Here is a 17,361-nt window from a genome sequence, read left to right on the forward strand (position 1 = left end):
TGTTAGGAAAAGCAAACATTTTTTAAAGACACACCAGGATTTTTACATATACAATATATTAAAGATCATACAATAAAGACAGACTGGTATTCTTAGTCAGAGGCCCATGATCTCCTGGAGATGTACTCCTCAGGATTAAATTAATTTCAACTCTTAAAATGCCATTATGTTAAGTCAGTTCTTTATGTTGTCATATTTAAGAATGTATTTTTCTAATATACAGGTTAAATACCTGTTTTTCTTACCAAAATACAGTCTACATTTCGAAAATATTTCTATTAACATAAACAAACATAAGATCTAAAAATTGTAATTACCACTAACAACCGAAATTACTCTAGACTGAAGAAACTGGAGTAGATTTTAATTTTGATTTGTGATGACTGCTTAGATATTCCAACAAGAAAATCAGCATTTAGAGAAAAACTTCAATTTGTCAAAGAATTAAATTTCTGCAGTTCAGAGAAACAAACTTCCTAAAACCTGAACCAACAAACCCATCCAACATTAATCTAAAACACTGTGAAAAAGCAAACAACTACCATCACTTCAATATCCTTAAGTGCTAAGTTTCTCTGTAAACATAAACTCAGAACACAAGAGATTTAATCCAGCTCTTACTTCATGATTCATAATCTTCCCATAGGTTTCCACGAGTGACTCTGCATAGAAGGGTGTTTCACCATACAGCATTTCATACATGCAGACACCCAGTGACCACCAGTCACACTCAGGCCCATATTTCCCCATTCCATCTTCCATTGCTTGCAGTATCTCAGGAGAGATGTAGTCAGGAGTACCCACTGCTACTGATGACTGTACCTTAAAAAAATAGGCAAACATAATTCTCATAAGTTTCCAGTTTCTCTCAGCAACTGTTTTACTCAAACACTAGCATTTCTGACAGAGACACCACAACATGGTTCTGGAGAAGGACAAGATTCATAAATTCACAGCAACAGAACAAAGGAATATTAAGAAAGTAACAAAGACTGCAAAGATTATGTTCCATTCTACTTTGACATAAAATCAGTTGATATGTTTTGTTCTGAACATAGTAGAAACCGAAAATAATTACAGATACTGTGAAAGCAGAAAGACAAAATATATTTTGCCTTTGTGTCTGTTTATATTTTAAAACTGCAATTTGCTGCCCAGAAGGTGAAATGAAAAATGAGTAAATAGGGAGAACAGGTCCTACTCCTGAATTTGAAGATCACAGAACAAATTTCCTGGATAAGTTTTATTATGTCAGAAATCAGTCAAATGTTTATTGCCTGATGTGCAACTGGATGTACTGCAGGAATAAGGTGGAGAAATTACTCTGTGCACAAGTAGTAGGGAAGCCCTGACCAACAGGGCAGACTAATCTCTAGGAATATGTTCTCAATTCTAATGGCTCTTTTATTTTACATTTTTTATGGTAAAGCTTTGACAGGCATTTTATGACTAAAGAACATCAACAAGATGTGAGTTTGTGCCAAAACCAGTGAACGATGCTGCATGCCACACTTTGGCAGGACTGGCACCCCTGGAAGTGCCCTAAATGAGACAAAACAAACAAAACCTGTCACAAGCAATTCAGCTTTTAGAGGTAAATCCAATCTGCTGCACAAGATGGCCAATTACCATCATGTTGCTGTTCCATTTGTCAAAGGCATATAAAACAACCTGCTTATTAACTGTAGAATCAAAACAATCATTTAGGTTGGAAAAGACCTTTAAGATCATTGGGTCCAGCTGTTAACTGAGCACTGACAAATCCACTTAAATCATGTGCCCAAGTACCACATCTACACATCTTTTTGATACCTACAGGGTTACCCTACCCCCTTGGACTCAAATGGTCATTAGAAGAAAAAGTGAAAACCAGAAAAATATAGCAAAGGATAACTTGAAAAGTTAGCAGGCTGTAAAATAAGGAGATGAAAGATTTCAAAAACTCATTTAAGTATGCTGAGTTATACTGTACCCTCAATTTTTAGCATGTCACAAAGTTCACAGTCTAGCACATTCCTGATGCACACTGATGATGTGTAATCTCTTTAAAACCAGCAACTCACTTAGCAGGTCCCACTATCAGCAACCCAAATAAATGTAGCTTCATACATACTGTGCCATCTTCACTCATTTTCAGACAAGACCCAAAGTCTGCCAGTCGTATGTGGCCATTCATGTCCAAAAGAACATTATCAGGCTTTATGTCCCTGTTTGAACAGACAGAAGTGAAAGGATTTAAACATGCAGGTATCAGCTCTGCTTGTAGAGATTAATCTTGCATCAAAATAACATCAAATCTTACTCAATGATATAAACTCTTTTTGGTACTATTTATGACTCTCTCCCCCTGACCAACCTTAAACCCACCAGTTTTGTTGCACCATAAAATCTGCATTTCTTTTCAAATGTGAAGTTCCAAATGCTACTACATATGTTGAAAAACTTTAAAATTGTACAACACCTTCAGTTTAATCTTTGAGAAGGAGACTAGAATTACTAGGAGTAAACAAAAATAAGGTGCTCTAATACACCTTGCTACACATAGATGTAGAAGCTGACAATGGCCGATTTTTAAGGTGCTGAATTCCAGTTTCACACTTGACATTTGTGAGAAAAATCATGACAGATTTAACAAAGGGTCCTCATATTTGTAAAAAGCCTGCCAACTTGATATATTTTTCCAACACAAACTTGAATTAACCTTTTTTAACCAAGGGCTAATGCTCTGAAATTAATTACTGAAATGTCACTAATAGTGCTGCTCATTAGCAGTATTAATACAAAATAATAAATGCTAATCTATGCCTGTCTACATAAATTTAAATATTAAATGTGCACTTACGTGTCATAATACACAAAAATATGTGCTGAGAAAATTGGACTGTGTCACTATGCTTCTCCAAAAAAATAATTAGTAATTCTGTATTGTTAAAGTTATTCCATACATTTCAGTTCCAGATATTGTCAACGTTCCACAACCACAAGTCAAGCTCAGTAGTTGCTGGGGACTATAAAAACTAACATACAACTATACATAATTTGTTTGTTTTTTAAAGAATACTGCTTACAGTGGCACTTGCAGCATGAGCCGATCTCTGCCTGGCATGCAGCTCTCACTGCCTCAGGGACCAGTACTACTGTTCAGAAAGGCTTAATGCCTCCTCTCTGGGCTCCACTGTCTCCTATCTGCAGCTAACAGGTCGTATAAGCCCTTAAAGGGTCCTTGAAACCCTCTCCAGAGCAATCAGGCTTCCTCCCCATCCATTCCAGTTGCCAAGCAGTAATTTCTTGGGCTTTGGCACACGTCCTGTTCAAAGCACATGTTTTGGCCACAGAGCCACACACTCCTATTGCCACAACAGACCAGCATTCAGCCCTGTGAAAAGATGTAGCTGCTCAGTAAGTCAGGCCACCTTCCCTGGAAATTGGTGCAATGGTGCCTCTGGTGAACTTCTCAGAGGCTGTAACATTTTAAAATCCCCAAATATTGTCCACGTTTACTCACTAGAGTTTTAGAGAGCTTAAACATATTTTCAACTTTTAAAACAGCAATCAAAATGCAAACAGAAGAGCTCAAAGCATTATAGCTGAGAATTCCCTAAGCTTTTTGAACTTTAACTGTACAGCTACTACCAACCACAATCTAAGTTTACTTGATGGTAGCCACTGATTTGGAATACACATCTTGTATGCAAAAACAATTAGACCAGCACATGCCCACTCATTAGAAAACCTGTTTGAGGATGATCTCAGGTAAGTAGATGCACTGATGTTATCATGGGCTTACTGTGCATAAATTTTGCAGAATGTCTAAACCTCTGTAGAAAGTTCAAACCATTTCAAACCACTTCAAAATTCTAGGTTGCTTGGACAAAGGCAGATAAATATTTATTAAGTGAATTGAGAATAAGTCAAGAGCCCTGATTAAAAATAGAACAGACTTTAAAAGGTTAGTCAGATAAATATCACTGCTTCTGATACCAATCCATCAAAACTTGATATTTAAAATAAAGTAGCTTATACAGCTATTATACAGCATAAAGTAAGCATGCATCTACAGTAGTTTGCTTTTGGCTACTGTGTGCATTTGTATACACAGCAGTACATTTGGGATTAACTTCAAATAACTGTACTTGTATTTTCTGCCAAATGAGAAGGTATTTTACCTGTGCACATAATGCAGCTCATGTATGGAATGTATAGCAAGCACCATTTCACCAATGTAGAACCTAGCCATATCTTCAGGAAGCTTGTCTTCAAACTTACTGAGAAGTGTCAGCAAGTCACCACCAACATAGTAGTCCATCACCAGATACTGAAAATAGAGAAATAAGGCAATCAATTACTGAGAGACAGCTGGCAAGAAAAAAAAAATTAAAGTTCATCAGTTAACGCCTGAAAAAAACCCTTTCACTATTTTATTTTTTTCTGTGCCTGTGGAAAGCAATCAGAATTTGTGGTTGTCTGTTTTACTTTTATTTACTTAGTATAAAAAGGTATCATATTCGTTTATTAATCACAGGCACATCAGCATTTAGTTCCTACAATTAAAAAACCCGAACAAAACATGACAACAACAAAGAAGTAAATCAGGATGAGTTTATTTCTGTCTTAACTAGCATCACAAAGAAAATGATCTAATATCACCAAAAGTGATGTATGTTATTGACTCTTAAACTGAAAATTTCCAGAGGATAATGAAAGAAAGAAAAAAGTATAGTTAAAATCAATATTTGATGCAGCTTAGTCTAAAATATACATTTTATTATGTTTTTAGTTATGGTACCATTTCAATACTACTCATTGCTCCTGAAATGGCACTTATCACATCAACATCTTCAAACACTCATCTTGGCACATTCCACATCATGGATGCATAACACAGCTGGCAGGAGTCTGAGGACACTATACATTACTATACTATACATGGATGCCCATAACAAGCCAAAAGTACTGTCAAGCCAGAGGCACTAAAGTGGGAAATTTAAAAATCAAACATTGGTGAGCTTTTGCATATACTTCAGTGAAAAAGTAAACAGCCTCCTAGGCCAATGAGGCACCAATCTATCCATGGAAAGGACCAATACTGATAGGGTGACATGAAAGAGAAGGACTCAGGCATGCTACTTGTTTCTCATACCACAAAACAAGGATTATGTTTGAGGTATTTCTTAGCAATATCCACCTAAATCCAGACCATCACTTCAAGTATAATGACTTCATCTAGTACTACCAATCTTAAGCCATTCTGTTCCCTACTTCCCAAGATGAAGTGATATGTGGTTTTAAGACTAACTTGGCTTATTCTGGAATTGAGTTTTCAAAGCCATCATCTTATTTTTCTACTCAAAGTAAAGTGAGCTAGAATCCACTGTCCCTGCCACAGATTCCTCTTTCATGAGGGAAACAAATTAAAGAAGATAGAAATGCAAGGAACATGAAGTGCAACACTAGCCATTTCCTCACTATCTTTTAGATTAAAAGAGCAACTCCAAAAGCCACAAGTTTTGATATTTTTCTCTATTTTATGCAAATTGCCGCTGAATCTGATAAGCAAATTGCATCATTTATGTTGAAATCAATCTGAGGGTTTTGCTACACACGTACTTTAAACATGTACTGAACACTGTACACATGCAACATTTATGTTTGAAAACAAAATGTTACAGACAAAAACCATCAGTCTTCTAAAAGGGATATTATCTTGAAGTATTTTCTCTCAAATTCAAGGCAAAGAGGCTTTACAGAACCTTCTGTGGGAAGTGAAATATCCTCCCTGTCAGAGACAAGGTAATGCACTTCTGTCAGCTCCCAAAGCATTTATAACTCAGCAAGAACTCAGGTGACCCATGAAGGAAGGCACTTATATCACAGAAAGATGGTGATATCTCGTCTTTGAGGAAGCACAACTATATTAATCTTCCAATTCAAAATTATCTGCTTGCCAGGAGGTGCTTCTCCCTTCTTATGGGGTTAAAAGAAAAGCTATTCTGATGCTGAAATCTCACAGTAGTGCATTTCTTCCAGGGAAGTGACTACATCGAATGGTGAGAGTAGTTAGGAATCAAAGGAAAAAAGGATATCAAAATACTCTCATAAGTACCCAGAAGCCTTTGAGAGGCTGAAAGCAGGGTAATACACATATGCCCTTTTTCATGAACGAGACTGGGAAAGAAAATTAAGAGATCTGAATCTGGAAGAGACAGAGAACTTCAAGTTCCATGCAAGTTTTCAATATTCATGCACTATGTTTCACTTACTACATATCTGCTTCAGCTAAATCACCAAAGGCTGATTTAACCCATCTTGACATAGGCAGTCTCTTATGAAAGCTTTTTAAGAACCGGAAAAAAGTTATGCAGCATTTCTATGTAATGTCATTTAAGAACTGACTCTTTAGAAAACAGTAATGCATGATGCATTTACTTGAAAGGTTTTGAAACTACAAGAGCAGAACCAGAAAATGAACTCCAGAACATGTGTATTTCATAGAATTTTGTATTTCTTGCTTAAACAGAAGTTCTGCATTATCAAATGCTCTGTTAACTAAAGGCAGAGAATAAAACTAAGTACTTTTAGACTCTCCAAAAGCAGGTACTACTTTTCTATGTTAGTATCTTACTTTTTCTTTGTCTTGTTCTGAACCCTTTATCATGCAGCCAGAGGAGGCAGAGCACTAGGTGGGAGAAGACACAAGGCTCTCCCTCTGCTCAGGGTTAGCTAATGTGGTTTTGCATTTCAGAATCACTAGATATAATGCACAAACATCACTGGGAGGAAATACTGGAACCTAGAGATTTCTCTTGCAAAAGATCAGGTTGGAAAACCAAGCTCTGTTGTCTGTTCTTGTTTCGTTCTCAGCTTGGTATTCCATTCTGCAAGGACCATGGATGAACAGCGCAGCTAAAAGTAACTAAATCTGCTCAGGCTCTGTAACAAGGCAGCACTCTCCAGGATGAGGGAAAATGTAGCTATAAACTTCTTCAAGCTCCAAAGAGAATTGAACAGAGATCTCTTAGCCCCTGGACAAGTACTAGATGGTACAGAAGAGAACCTTCTGTCCAGCTTTTTGGATGAATTGATTCCTTGATGTGTTTCATCTTTTCTTCATGCATCATTTACGACGGAGACTGAGATGCGGATCCACTCCATCTGTGAGCACCAGACACTTACAGGAGATGGTTTCTGAGTAACAGACCAAATTGGAAGGCAGCACCTCAGCACATGCAGGAGCAGACCTCAGGCAAGCTGGGAATCTGCTGACTTTGGCTACCGGGCAGAACTGTTGCCTTCTTAGATACTGGATCTTAAATTAGATATCTACATTCTGCTGCTGTCAAGTGAAACTTCAATATCTAAACACCTCTGGGATCTTTGGGAAAAGATTCCTCCTCTGTGCTGTCTTTGCTATTGCTTGTTATCTCACACAGCTAACAATTTTTCCTTAGGTAGCTCCATCCTTACAAGCTACTTGGAAATAAAAACCAGAATGCTTTTTATGCAAGTCTGAAGGCTGCTTCTGTGGGAATTTGAAACTACAAGCTGATTTGAAATCATGAGGCAGTGCTAGAGACAACTAAACTGCCAGAGATTGAAAATCCGGACCTATCACAAACCATTCAATGGAAATAGCCTGTAAACGAGGGCCTAAGACGTGACTGCTTATTTTCCTACTATGTGCTTGTTATTCTAAAAATACTCCAAACATGAAAAAGTAACGTGTTTTGTCTCAGCACCTGTGGAAATGTTTGAGTATTTACTAACTCTTGCTTAGTTCCTGAACTCTTTGGCAGCCTTTTAAAAACACATTTTTTCTCATTTATATTCATGACTTGCTACCATGCTACTAAAGCCTTCAGAAGGTGAAAACTTTCTCACTACAGCTATGTCAGATGTTACAGCAACAGCAGGTTTGCAAGCCCAGCCTGAAGTAGCCACAGGGAAGCTGTATGGTTCAGTATATTGCAGAATATTGGGACTTTACTGATTTTGCTCCTAACCAGTACTCTGGTGTATGCTGTGACTGAAGTAAACAAGTTTGTATGTCACAGTTGTAGTAACCAATCATAAAGAAATGTCACAGCACTACAGATTTTCTTTATAAGTGTTTGCTAAAGTCTCTTAAATTACTGAGATGACCAATCTGCTGATTTAAAAACATATTTTATAGAAATACTTTTAAGAAATAAGCTATTTTTCCCCCTAAGGATTTAAAAATATCAAACTTGTAAATTACTTTTGCCAGTTTAAAACAAAATCTTGCTTTAAAAGACATCATTAAAGTTTAAAATAAAATATTTCTTACTTTCACACAGTTAATGCATCTCAGATTACTTAACTGCAACCTTATCCAAAATACTAAATTTGAACATGGTATTTTTTATGCAAGGGGAGATTAGTTAATTTAAGATGCTTAACTAAATCTCTATATACTACAGTCCTACACAACTTTCTCACTCTCTTGGAGTTACAGTCAGTCCCTTTGAAGTTTTGCTTCAAGGAGAAAACAAGAATGTTGAAACACTGCTGTGAGGCATGAGGTGGATGGATTTAATACACTAATATTTTTTAAATATACCAAAAATAAAGTTTTTCACAACCCAGAGCTTTTATTTACTGATGAATCAAACATACCAAATAGTTCTCATCTTGAAAGGCATAGTGCAATGTAGTAATCCACTGACAATCTCCATTCACCAAGACATTTCTCTCCTCTCGGAAGCAAGCTGTCTAAAGGAAGAGAAGGGGAGAAAAGCCATTGTCAACATCAACAAGTAGTTTCCACAGGATGAATATATATGGATGTTTTATGGGATTATTTCAAATTACTGAACAGAGGTCTCTATTCATTGGGATTCAGTCTACACAAGTGACATGCCAGGGAATCTCGGCAGGTTTTAGTCAGGCATTCAGTCACTCTAATCCTGACTGCGACTTTAAAAAACAAAACCAAACCAAACCAAAAAACCCCAAACCAAATGAAAAAACCCCACCAACCTCCCCTCCCCCACCAAATCCCAAAAAACTCCACACCAACACACAACACCCCCCAACACCAAAAAGCCCACAATCCAATTCAAGTCAAAGCCAAATCTTTGTTTTACAAAACATTTTTAAAAGTAAAAAAAAGAATAACTTGCCACTACCATCTGTAGCAGAAAGATAATGGCTCTAGGAAAGTAAGGCTCATTCTTCTGATAAAGACTTTTATGAAAACAGTTTGATGTATACTTTTTTTACAGTACAGTCCCAGTTCCAGACACTGCTAACACACTATGGGAAATAAGCAGATTTTACTATTACTGTCTTATATTTGACCAGTATAATGCAGTTTCATTTGCAATAATCTTTTCTCTACTTCAAACAGCACTGCAACACTTCATAGAAGCAAGCTCTGTGTAACAGGTTTCCTCAGCATCTTTACATAAAACCAACTTTCATAAACTTCAAGAGAGTTCTCCCCAATAAAAATATATTAATGTTTTTATTGGATCAGGACTATCATGAAACAGACCTTGGGACTCCTTCAATTACTCTCAACTCAGAGAGGCATTATCAGGATATCTGACAGCTACAGATTTTATTTTTTTTTTTGGTTGTTGTTGCCACTTCTTCAGATATCTTAGAAAATGTACAATGGAAATGTGCCTGGGAAGCCTAAGCCTCACAATATACTGACTACACTTTACAAATGTATCTCCAGCTATCTTCCCCTCAAAGGATGCAAAATTAAATCTACAATTTTATTGAAGAAGACTGTGCTGTGGTCACATTGTAAATTAGTAATCATTGGTGCAAAGAGAAGTAAATTGTAATTAAATGCCAACTGAGTGGTTTAATGGTTTATGAATGCAAGGCCAAAGCAGCGCTCTGCAAAAAGGCTGGCAGCTACAGCAGCTCCAAGTAATCCTATCCCCTTCCCACAGCACCAGAGCATTGCACTTCTCAGCTCTCCTGGCACCACGATGTGAGGAGGCTGCCAACACAGAGAACTAGTTTGTTTATTTTTGAAGACATCAGTCCCTTGATCCAGTTCACTGTGCAACCTCAAATAGCGAGGGAATGTCATGAACACTGAAAACCCAGTAATGCTGCTGAACACTGCATCATGAATTCAGAGCATAAAATTCTCCTCCTCTGCTTACACTAGCTTAAAAGGCCTTGAGACGTGACTTGAAAAAGCATGACAGGCTACCTAATCAGCCAGTCAGGACTTATTTGGAAGTGTCAACAGTAATACACTAATGACTATGTATTTTGCTGTGAGAACAACGAATACAAATGGTCCTTATCAACATAAATGGCATGCCTATTTTTGCTTCCAACCCATTTATGGATGTCAAGTGATATTCACTAATCTTTACTTTATTTTAGTGGCTTCCAACCATATGGGTTTTTTCCTTGCAGTCAGTATATGAATGAGCAGAATTTTGCTAACTTCTTGCTATGTTTTATGTCATGCACAACAAACATAAACCAGTGTAACAACATGCTTCTTAACCCACTCATAATAATAATGATAATATTTTTATATAATAATAGGTGAGGTGGGTTAATAAAATACTTGAAGTTTGCTTTTTCAGTGGAACTCTCCATTTAAGAGGCTACTGTATTCTTGCAGGCTTCATTTTAAAAACTAACAGGTTTTACCACATTTGGGAAATTTTCAACACCCAGATGTTGCATGAACTTGATATGCAGGTTGTAACATCCTGCTTATCCAGAAAAGCCAAATCAAGCAAGCCAACTGATCAGGAAAAGACAAAGCAGTCCTGCAGAGAAGACAGCCCCTTTATTCTCCTCTGTAGACAGGGAAAATCAGCAGAGAGAAACCTTTTCTTTGACTGTTACTTTTCCTAAGTTTGTATTGGGAAAACTGTTGCCCACTATAGCCCATTATACATCCTTCATGCCTGCCTGAGAGGATAAGATGAGTTAGTTGCGTGATTAGAACACAATTTGTAAACAGCTGTCTTCTCTACATGCAAAAGCTGCATCTACTTAGGCCACTTAATGAAATCACTTTAAAAATGACTGAAGTAAGGCAGCATAGCTGTATTTCCGTTTGAGTTTGGGAGACCCCTTCAAATATTTGTGTTTAAAACAATTCTATATTGACCAATGAACCAACACAGCTGAAATCTGCATAGAAAGGGCACCGAATTTCCCTCCTCCAGGGAAAGGCTTAATGCAGAACCGCTGATGCAGCACAGCCCAGGGTGTGAAATCTCCTGACAGCTCAAAGGAGAGCCGGGTGGCAGCGGCTGCTGCCGCCTCTAAAGAAGTGCATGGATGGATGGATGGACAGACTGTGACTAAATCAGGCAAAGGCAGTGGTGAAGAGGGGCTTAACAACAGGGAGGAGATTTTGTCACAGGAAAAGGCCTGGCACTGACTCACTGAAAGGAAGGGAGGGACTAGGAAGGGCAGGCTGGGGGGAGGAGGTGTCAGGAAGGGGACAGAAGAATGGCACAGGGAAGGGTCAGCAAACTCAGACCTCAGCAAAGCTGCTATTGCTTGCCCCTTAACAGAACTGCTGCAAGTCCTGATGCAATACATGTCTTTTCTCTTCAAATCTATTGCCCATTTATCTGCTAACTTACATAATATTATGTATGTGCCATAAGGTTTTCCTCTACCATGGAGGAGTATGTATCCTAGAAATACCTATCCTAGAAAGCTCTTCCCACTGTGTATTCTTAGTATTCTTTTCCTAATGTGTGAAGTACCATTTGCCTTTGCATTTACAGAATTTGTTGTGACAGTGTACACCTCCTTTTGCCAAAACACCCCTTCTTAAACAGATTTACCTTCTTAACACATTTTGTTTTACAATCTGAATCTGATTCCAAAATATTTATTTATAGTTTTACTAGTTATTTAAATCCTGTTACAAACTGTAGGATGCAAAGCTCCTTCATGGATGCTTTCTGAATGGAGGAGAAGAAAGACCTTTTTCATAACGTTTTTGTATACAGCTGTGAATGTCATAGTAGCACCAATCTCAGCTTTCATGTAGTCTTTAACTTGCCTTTACTGTAAACAAAAATCTGGCCAATAAATTCAGGGTAAGAACTAGGGCAGACTGTCTGGTAAATGAATACACAGTAATGCTGAGAACAACAGATGCCTGGAAGGGACTGTCAGACTTGATTGCATTAAAACAGCTTAAGGAAAAAAAAAAAGAGAAAAGAACGAAGCTCCTATGCTCATGAAATAATTCTTCCTAATCTGGAAGAGCTTCAATGTAATCTTCCTAATGTCATTTAAAAAATTCTCTGTGTTAAAAAATTGTATTACTTACCTCGGCCCTTTTAAGCATTTCCCATTTATTTAGAATTTTCATTGCATAAATGCGCTCCGTACACTTCATTTTAACAACTGCAACCTGAAAAATTAAGATATCTTTAACAGGAGCATGGTCAAAAAAAGGCAACATTTAAAGAGATCAATACTCACACAAAAGCATGGTCAGAGAAATACAGTTTTCAAACAGTTTAATTTGACAAATCCATAAAATAAGTTACTAAGGAGTCAGCAGTGATCAGCTGACACGCTGGTAAACTGCAGTCTGAGCCTTTGCTCCTTCTGTATTCCTCCAACATTACTCCTATGTGCTTGATGCACCCTGTGTGGTCAAGAGCTCATGATGAAGTACATGGGGGATGATACAGGAGGAGCATGAAGCTTTTCATATGAAGATGTGCAGTAAAGCTGCATTGTTTCCCAAGAACAAGTGGGGCTTGTAGTCATGCCTGCAGCCAGTGGGGCAACATTTAAAAGGGCAGCCTGAGAAAACAAGAAAGGCTGCTGTCAATAGAAATGCACTACATTTCACTAATTTGTTTTCACATTTCAGGTCTCAGAAACTTGAAAGATATTTGCAAATTAGCATGCTTTTGTGTACCTTATGCAGATATTAAAAAAAATCATTTATTTATTCACCATTTTGCTTACAGCATTTTACTATGCATGCTGTGTATTAGACTTGCTTACACTCATCTATTACGAACAGTAGCTCTGCACACAGCTGTAAATGGAAGAAAAAAACAAGAATACAAAAACTTCAAGGCTTAGGAATGCAAAAACTTTATTTTGACCAAGAAAATGTACTGTCATTGACCAAAGTCAATGTATTCTCAAAGACCAAAACTAATTCTTCTTGTGGTAACGCCATAATTTCCACAAAGTTCTTCCAGTTGGCAAAAGAAAAACAGGCATCATGACTAATATAGCAACATTTTCACAGGACTATACTGCTTGAATATTTCTACTGCTATTTCTACTGCTTCTCAGCTCATCTCTATTTCAGAAGCAGAAAACCAACCAGCTTTCATTGCTTCCAACACAGTTCTGAATAGCTGTGTGAAAAGGAATGACATCACCTTGCCTCTTCTGTTGTTTAAAAACTCTTATCTAGAAAGGATTCAGCTACAGCAGCTTTAAGAAGCTGCTGACTATAAAAAAAGGTTGGAATAGTGCATCAAGCAGAGCAACATTATAAAAAGCCTTAAGTCTTGAGGAGGGAAATGGGAAATGTAGTATCACCCTGCACCTTACCAGTAAAGAAATTCCAAGTGAGTGGCAGGAAAACTACAGCTTCTCCAGTAACACAGGAACAGGATATTCACATTAACACAGACATCGCAGCCTGCAGGTACATAGCTCAGCCCTCCCTCCACCCCTAAGAGAGTGAAGCTCCACTCACCAGGTCACATAGTGGGTGACAGCACCTTGTACACACCTGCACAGCCATGTAACAGACACACAGCTCTGAAAAATCTTTCACTGCAGGAAAGACATGGGAATCTGGCCCTGGACACAGCTGGGAAAGGCACAGCACTAAGGAGCAGCTTCTCTCAGTGAAGTAGAATATCCAGAGCTACATTACAATCCCAATGTCTCCTGGCCTACAAACACCTCCCGCTGCTCATGCTGCTGGGGAAGGATGAGCAAGACAAGAAAGTCTCAAACCAAACACACGAGGTTCCTTGGCACATACAAAACTGTTCAACTGACCTTCTGTAATGGCCTTAAATGTAAACAGCCTTTCTCCTCTTTTCATCACAGTTAAAAGTCATTGTAAAAACCTCTCTCCATACACTTAATTGGGTCATTACCCTGATCCAGCTGAAGGCACACTGTAAGTCAAACAGTGCATTAAAAGCTTTGGGAAACTGCAAGATGCTGACATTACCCACTAGGCTTTTTAAACTGTTCCAGAGAGAACATGGTGACTCAGGAAATGTCCACACCTCCAGGGCAGGGACAGGGACAGGGACAGAGCAGCATCTAGGTTACCTGCTGCAGAGGAGAGGTTACCTGCTGCAGATGAATGAACCAACGCTCTGCAGCAGATGCAATTTGCAAGCGTAGCTCTGTGAGCCCCAGTGTAGCAACATTCAAGTTTCATAACACCACAACACCCGAACTGCTCAGCCATTTGAGTATAAACACAGTGCACAAATCGGAACCCAGGTAGGCATCTACTGCACTTCATCTAAGGCCAGCACTGTCCAAAGGCACTGCAGGATATCACAAGTTTGGAGCGTGCCCAAGTGCTGAGGAGCAATGGAAGCGTGGCATCATGGAGGGCAGGCACAGCTGAGGAGGGGTGTAAATGTTAGAACAAAGTGGCAAATGAAACAGGCCTGGAAAAAGAAGAAAGGAAAAGAAGAAAGGATGCCAAATCTGTAGGACTTATTTAGCAATTCCCCAGTCACTAACTATATTAGTGCTATTTATTTTCAACTGAAAAGACTGCTTTAAAAAGGCCAATTTAAACTTTCTGGAGGAAGATAATTGTCTTCTGTGGAAGAGAAAGTACAGTTCATAAAAAGAAAGCTGACTCATATTTTCACATTAAGTGGTTATCAAGTTATGGCACCAGTAAACACACTGCTGCTTTAGTTATAAGGGTGACAGTGGGACAGCTTCTCATGTCAGCAGAAAAATTCATTGAACCACACAGCAAATTAGGTAATTCCCCATGAATTTTATCTCTGGAAAGAAATCTTAGGACTGCTGAAGGTATCTCACAGAATGGACAGAATTTTTGCCTGACTAGATCTGACTCCTCAACCAATTCAAATAATTAGGATTTTTTTAAAAGAAAACAAACAGAAAAGCATAACCCAAACTTCATTGATATTTGAACTGAAACAGGGAGGCACAAAGAAAATAATGCCCTGATAAACTCAGTGCTCAGTGCAAGAATACTGTTACAATATTGGAAAAGATCCTTTCTTCCATAAAATACTTCAGCGTTTCCTTGAGTTACCTTTCTTTTACTCCTCATCAGGTGGCAGCATTTCTAAGTTTACTTTCATCATATAATGCTTTGTCTCCTTCTGAGACGTTGCAGTGGAGTGATTTTTTCTTACTTTTATATTAATTCTTCCTTCTCTTGCATACCTCAAATTCAGTTACAATAACCACACTGACCACTTTGTGAGATCAGAGGCCTCCTATACTGCAGTTGTGCAAAGCATGCAAGATGTCTGGATTTAAATATGATGGTTTTTATCCTACATACCAATCCACCACATCTACTAATGCAAGGGAAAACCATTCAGCAGGTGTTCAGAGGTATTCCAGAGGACATAGATTTGTACACTGCTGCAAATGCCTGCTTTAAGAACAAAAGCATTGTTTCTATCTTCAGAGTTTAAACGTTTAGTGGCTGAACAAGTGCTCATGTTTTGCACAGACCAGGATTTAACATTGGTTTTCACTCTCCATTTCTAAGCCTAATACAATTTACACTATATTAGAAGTTAAAATAAAAATAAAAAAAAAAGAAGCATGCTAAGAATAATGAAAGGAAAAAATGTACAAGCAGAGATATGATAAAACAGCTTCTCAAGAAGAAGATTTAATAACCTAAAATTAAAATATTCCAGGCCTGGAAGAGGTAACAGCTATGACAGACACAGGAAACCATAAATGTCATGGAGAACATGAGCAGAGAACAATCATTTGGTGTTTGTCATAACACAAGCTGTGAAAAGCATCAAATTAAAAAAAAAAAAAAGAAAATAAGATTAAGGAAGTATTATTGTCACAAAAAAGTTCTGGAACTCAGCCACAGGCTGCTGTGGCCACCTAAGTATTCAGAAAGTATTTAAATACAGACATAATACCTGAGTAACACACACTGCAGTGCGGGCTCAGTGACTACTGACCCCTGAGTTAGAGGGGTGGGCTGGGGAGTCCCTGAACCCTCAGCCACTGGAAACTCTGAGGATTCAGCTTTGCTCTGGCCTTGGATTTTTTCCTACATCTCTCTACCTGGCCAAAGGGGTGGGGCATGGGCTAACCAACCACCTTTAATACCTGTATCAAAGTAAGGAAATTAAAACTTATTCCCAATTTGCATCTCATAATGCCAGGCTGGAATGCACAATCAGGGGGCCAAATGCTCAATAATCACAAAGTAGTCTGGTAGATATTTAGGTGATTCTGTTTTATTAAGTCTTAAAAATGTGACAAGAAAAAATTGTAGGTGCAAAGGTTCCCCCAGCGCTGCAACCCCCCTTCCAGTCGGTATGGACTGATTTACCATCTGATTTGATTAGCATCACCATGACCTCTCATGCTCAAGACTGAGGCAACAGGAAAACTGCAATAAAACTCAAGCATGTTTCCTTGAGGATTTCAGAAAGCCTAATGAATCCTAGTGCCTTCACTTTAACCAGCTGTGGACATATTTATGTTAAAAAAAAAGTAGGACAAGTGGGGCTAAAGCATAACTGAGATCCATCTATGGTAACTACAAGCCACAACACCCCATCAGACCTGCATTGCTTCTGCCATCCATTTCTTTGCCATATTTTGTGTCACAAAACTCTGTTTCACTTGCAGTGCAATAAAATACAATAAAGAACCAATATAGCTAAAGTAGCTTTCTAGACTTCAACAAGAGTAAGTATTTTGCTTCTTGAATTGTTTTATAGGAGTATTTTGCTAGGTTTTGATCTTCAAAACCCACTCAATACTGACATTTAGGGCTGCACTGTGCAAAGCCATCCCAGGCCAAGTTCCACCTTTCCCAGTGTTCCAATGAAATCTAACAGGGTGCAAATCTGAGCCAAATCATCCTCTACAGACAAGACAGAACTTCCCAGCACCGTACTGTGCCCTCTGAGTGACATGATCATCATTAGTAAGCAGCATCAAGTTACAAATTTTATTTTATGTAAATGGTAAGTATGGTGCAATAAAGTGCAGATATCATTTAAATATGAGACTGGCTTTCCAGAAAACAATTAAGACAACTAACAAATCCTTCTTAAAAATCATGCTGGCATTAATTTCAAAGCAAAGCCAAAAAAAATCTCACTAGGACACTATTCATGCTCA

At 38.1% G+C, this 17,361-nt stretch overlaps 1 protein-coding gene across 14 annotated transcripts in view; it reads right to left on the reverse strand.

Moving 5' to 3' along the window:
• The window catches only part of CDC42BPB (CDC42 binding protein kinase beta), a 91,362-nt gene that overhangs the window by 37,829 nt on the left and 36,172 nt on the right, over positions 1–17,361 (reverse strand). For all 14 annotated transcript variants that reach the window (XM_038137092.1, XM_038137105.1, XM_038137100.1 and 11 more), the window contains exons 3-7: positions 12,305–12,388; positions 8,635–8,730; positions 4,167–4,315; positions 2,114–2,207; positions 622–822 (exon numbers count right to left, since the gene is read on the reverse strand). In XM_038137092.1, the coding sequence (XP_037993020.1) occupies positions 622–822; positions 2,114–2,207; positions 4,167–4,315; positions 8,635–8,730; positions 12,305–12,388 (624 nt within the window). The remainder of the gene's footprint in view (positions 1–621; positions 823–2,113; positions 2,208–4,166; positions 4,316–8,634; positions 8,731–12,304; positions 12,389–17,361) is intronic.

This window comes from Motacilla alba, chromosome 5 (assembly GCF_015832195.1).
Source record: "Motacilla alba alba isolate MOTALB_02 chromosome 5, Motacilla_alba_V1.0_pri, whole genome shotgun sequence".
In the NCBI taxonomy this organism is placed as follows: Eukaryota; Metazoa; Chordata; class Aves; order Passeriformes; family Motacillidae; genus Motacilla; species Motacilla alba.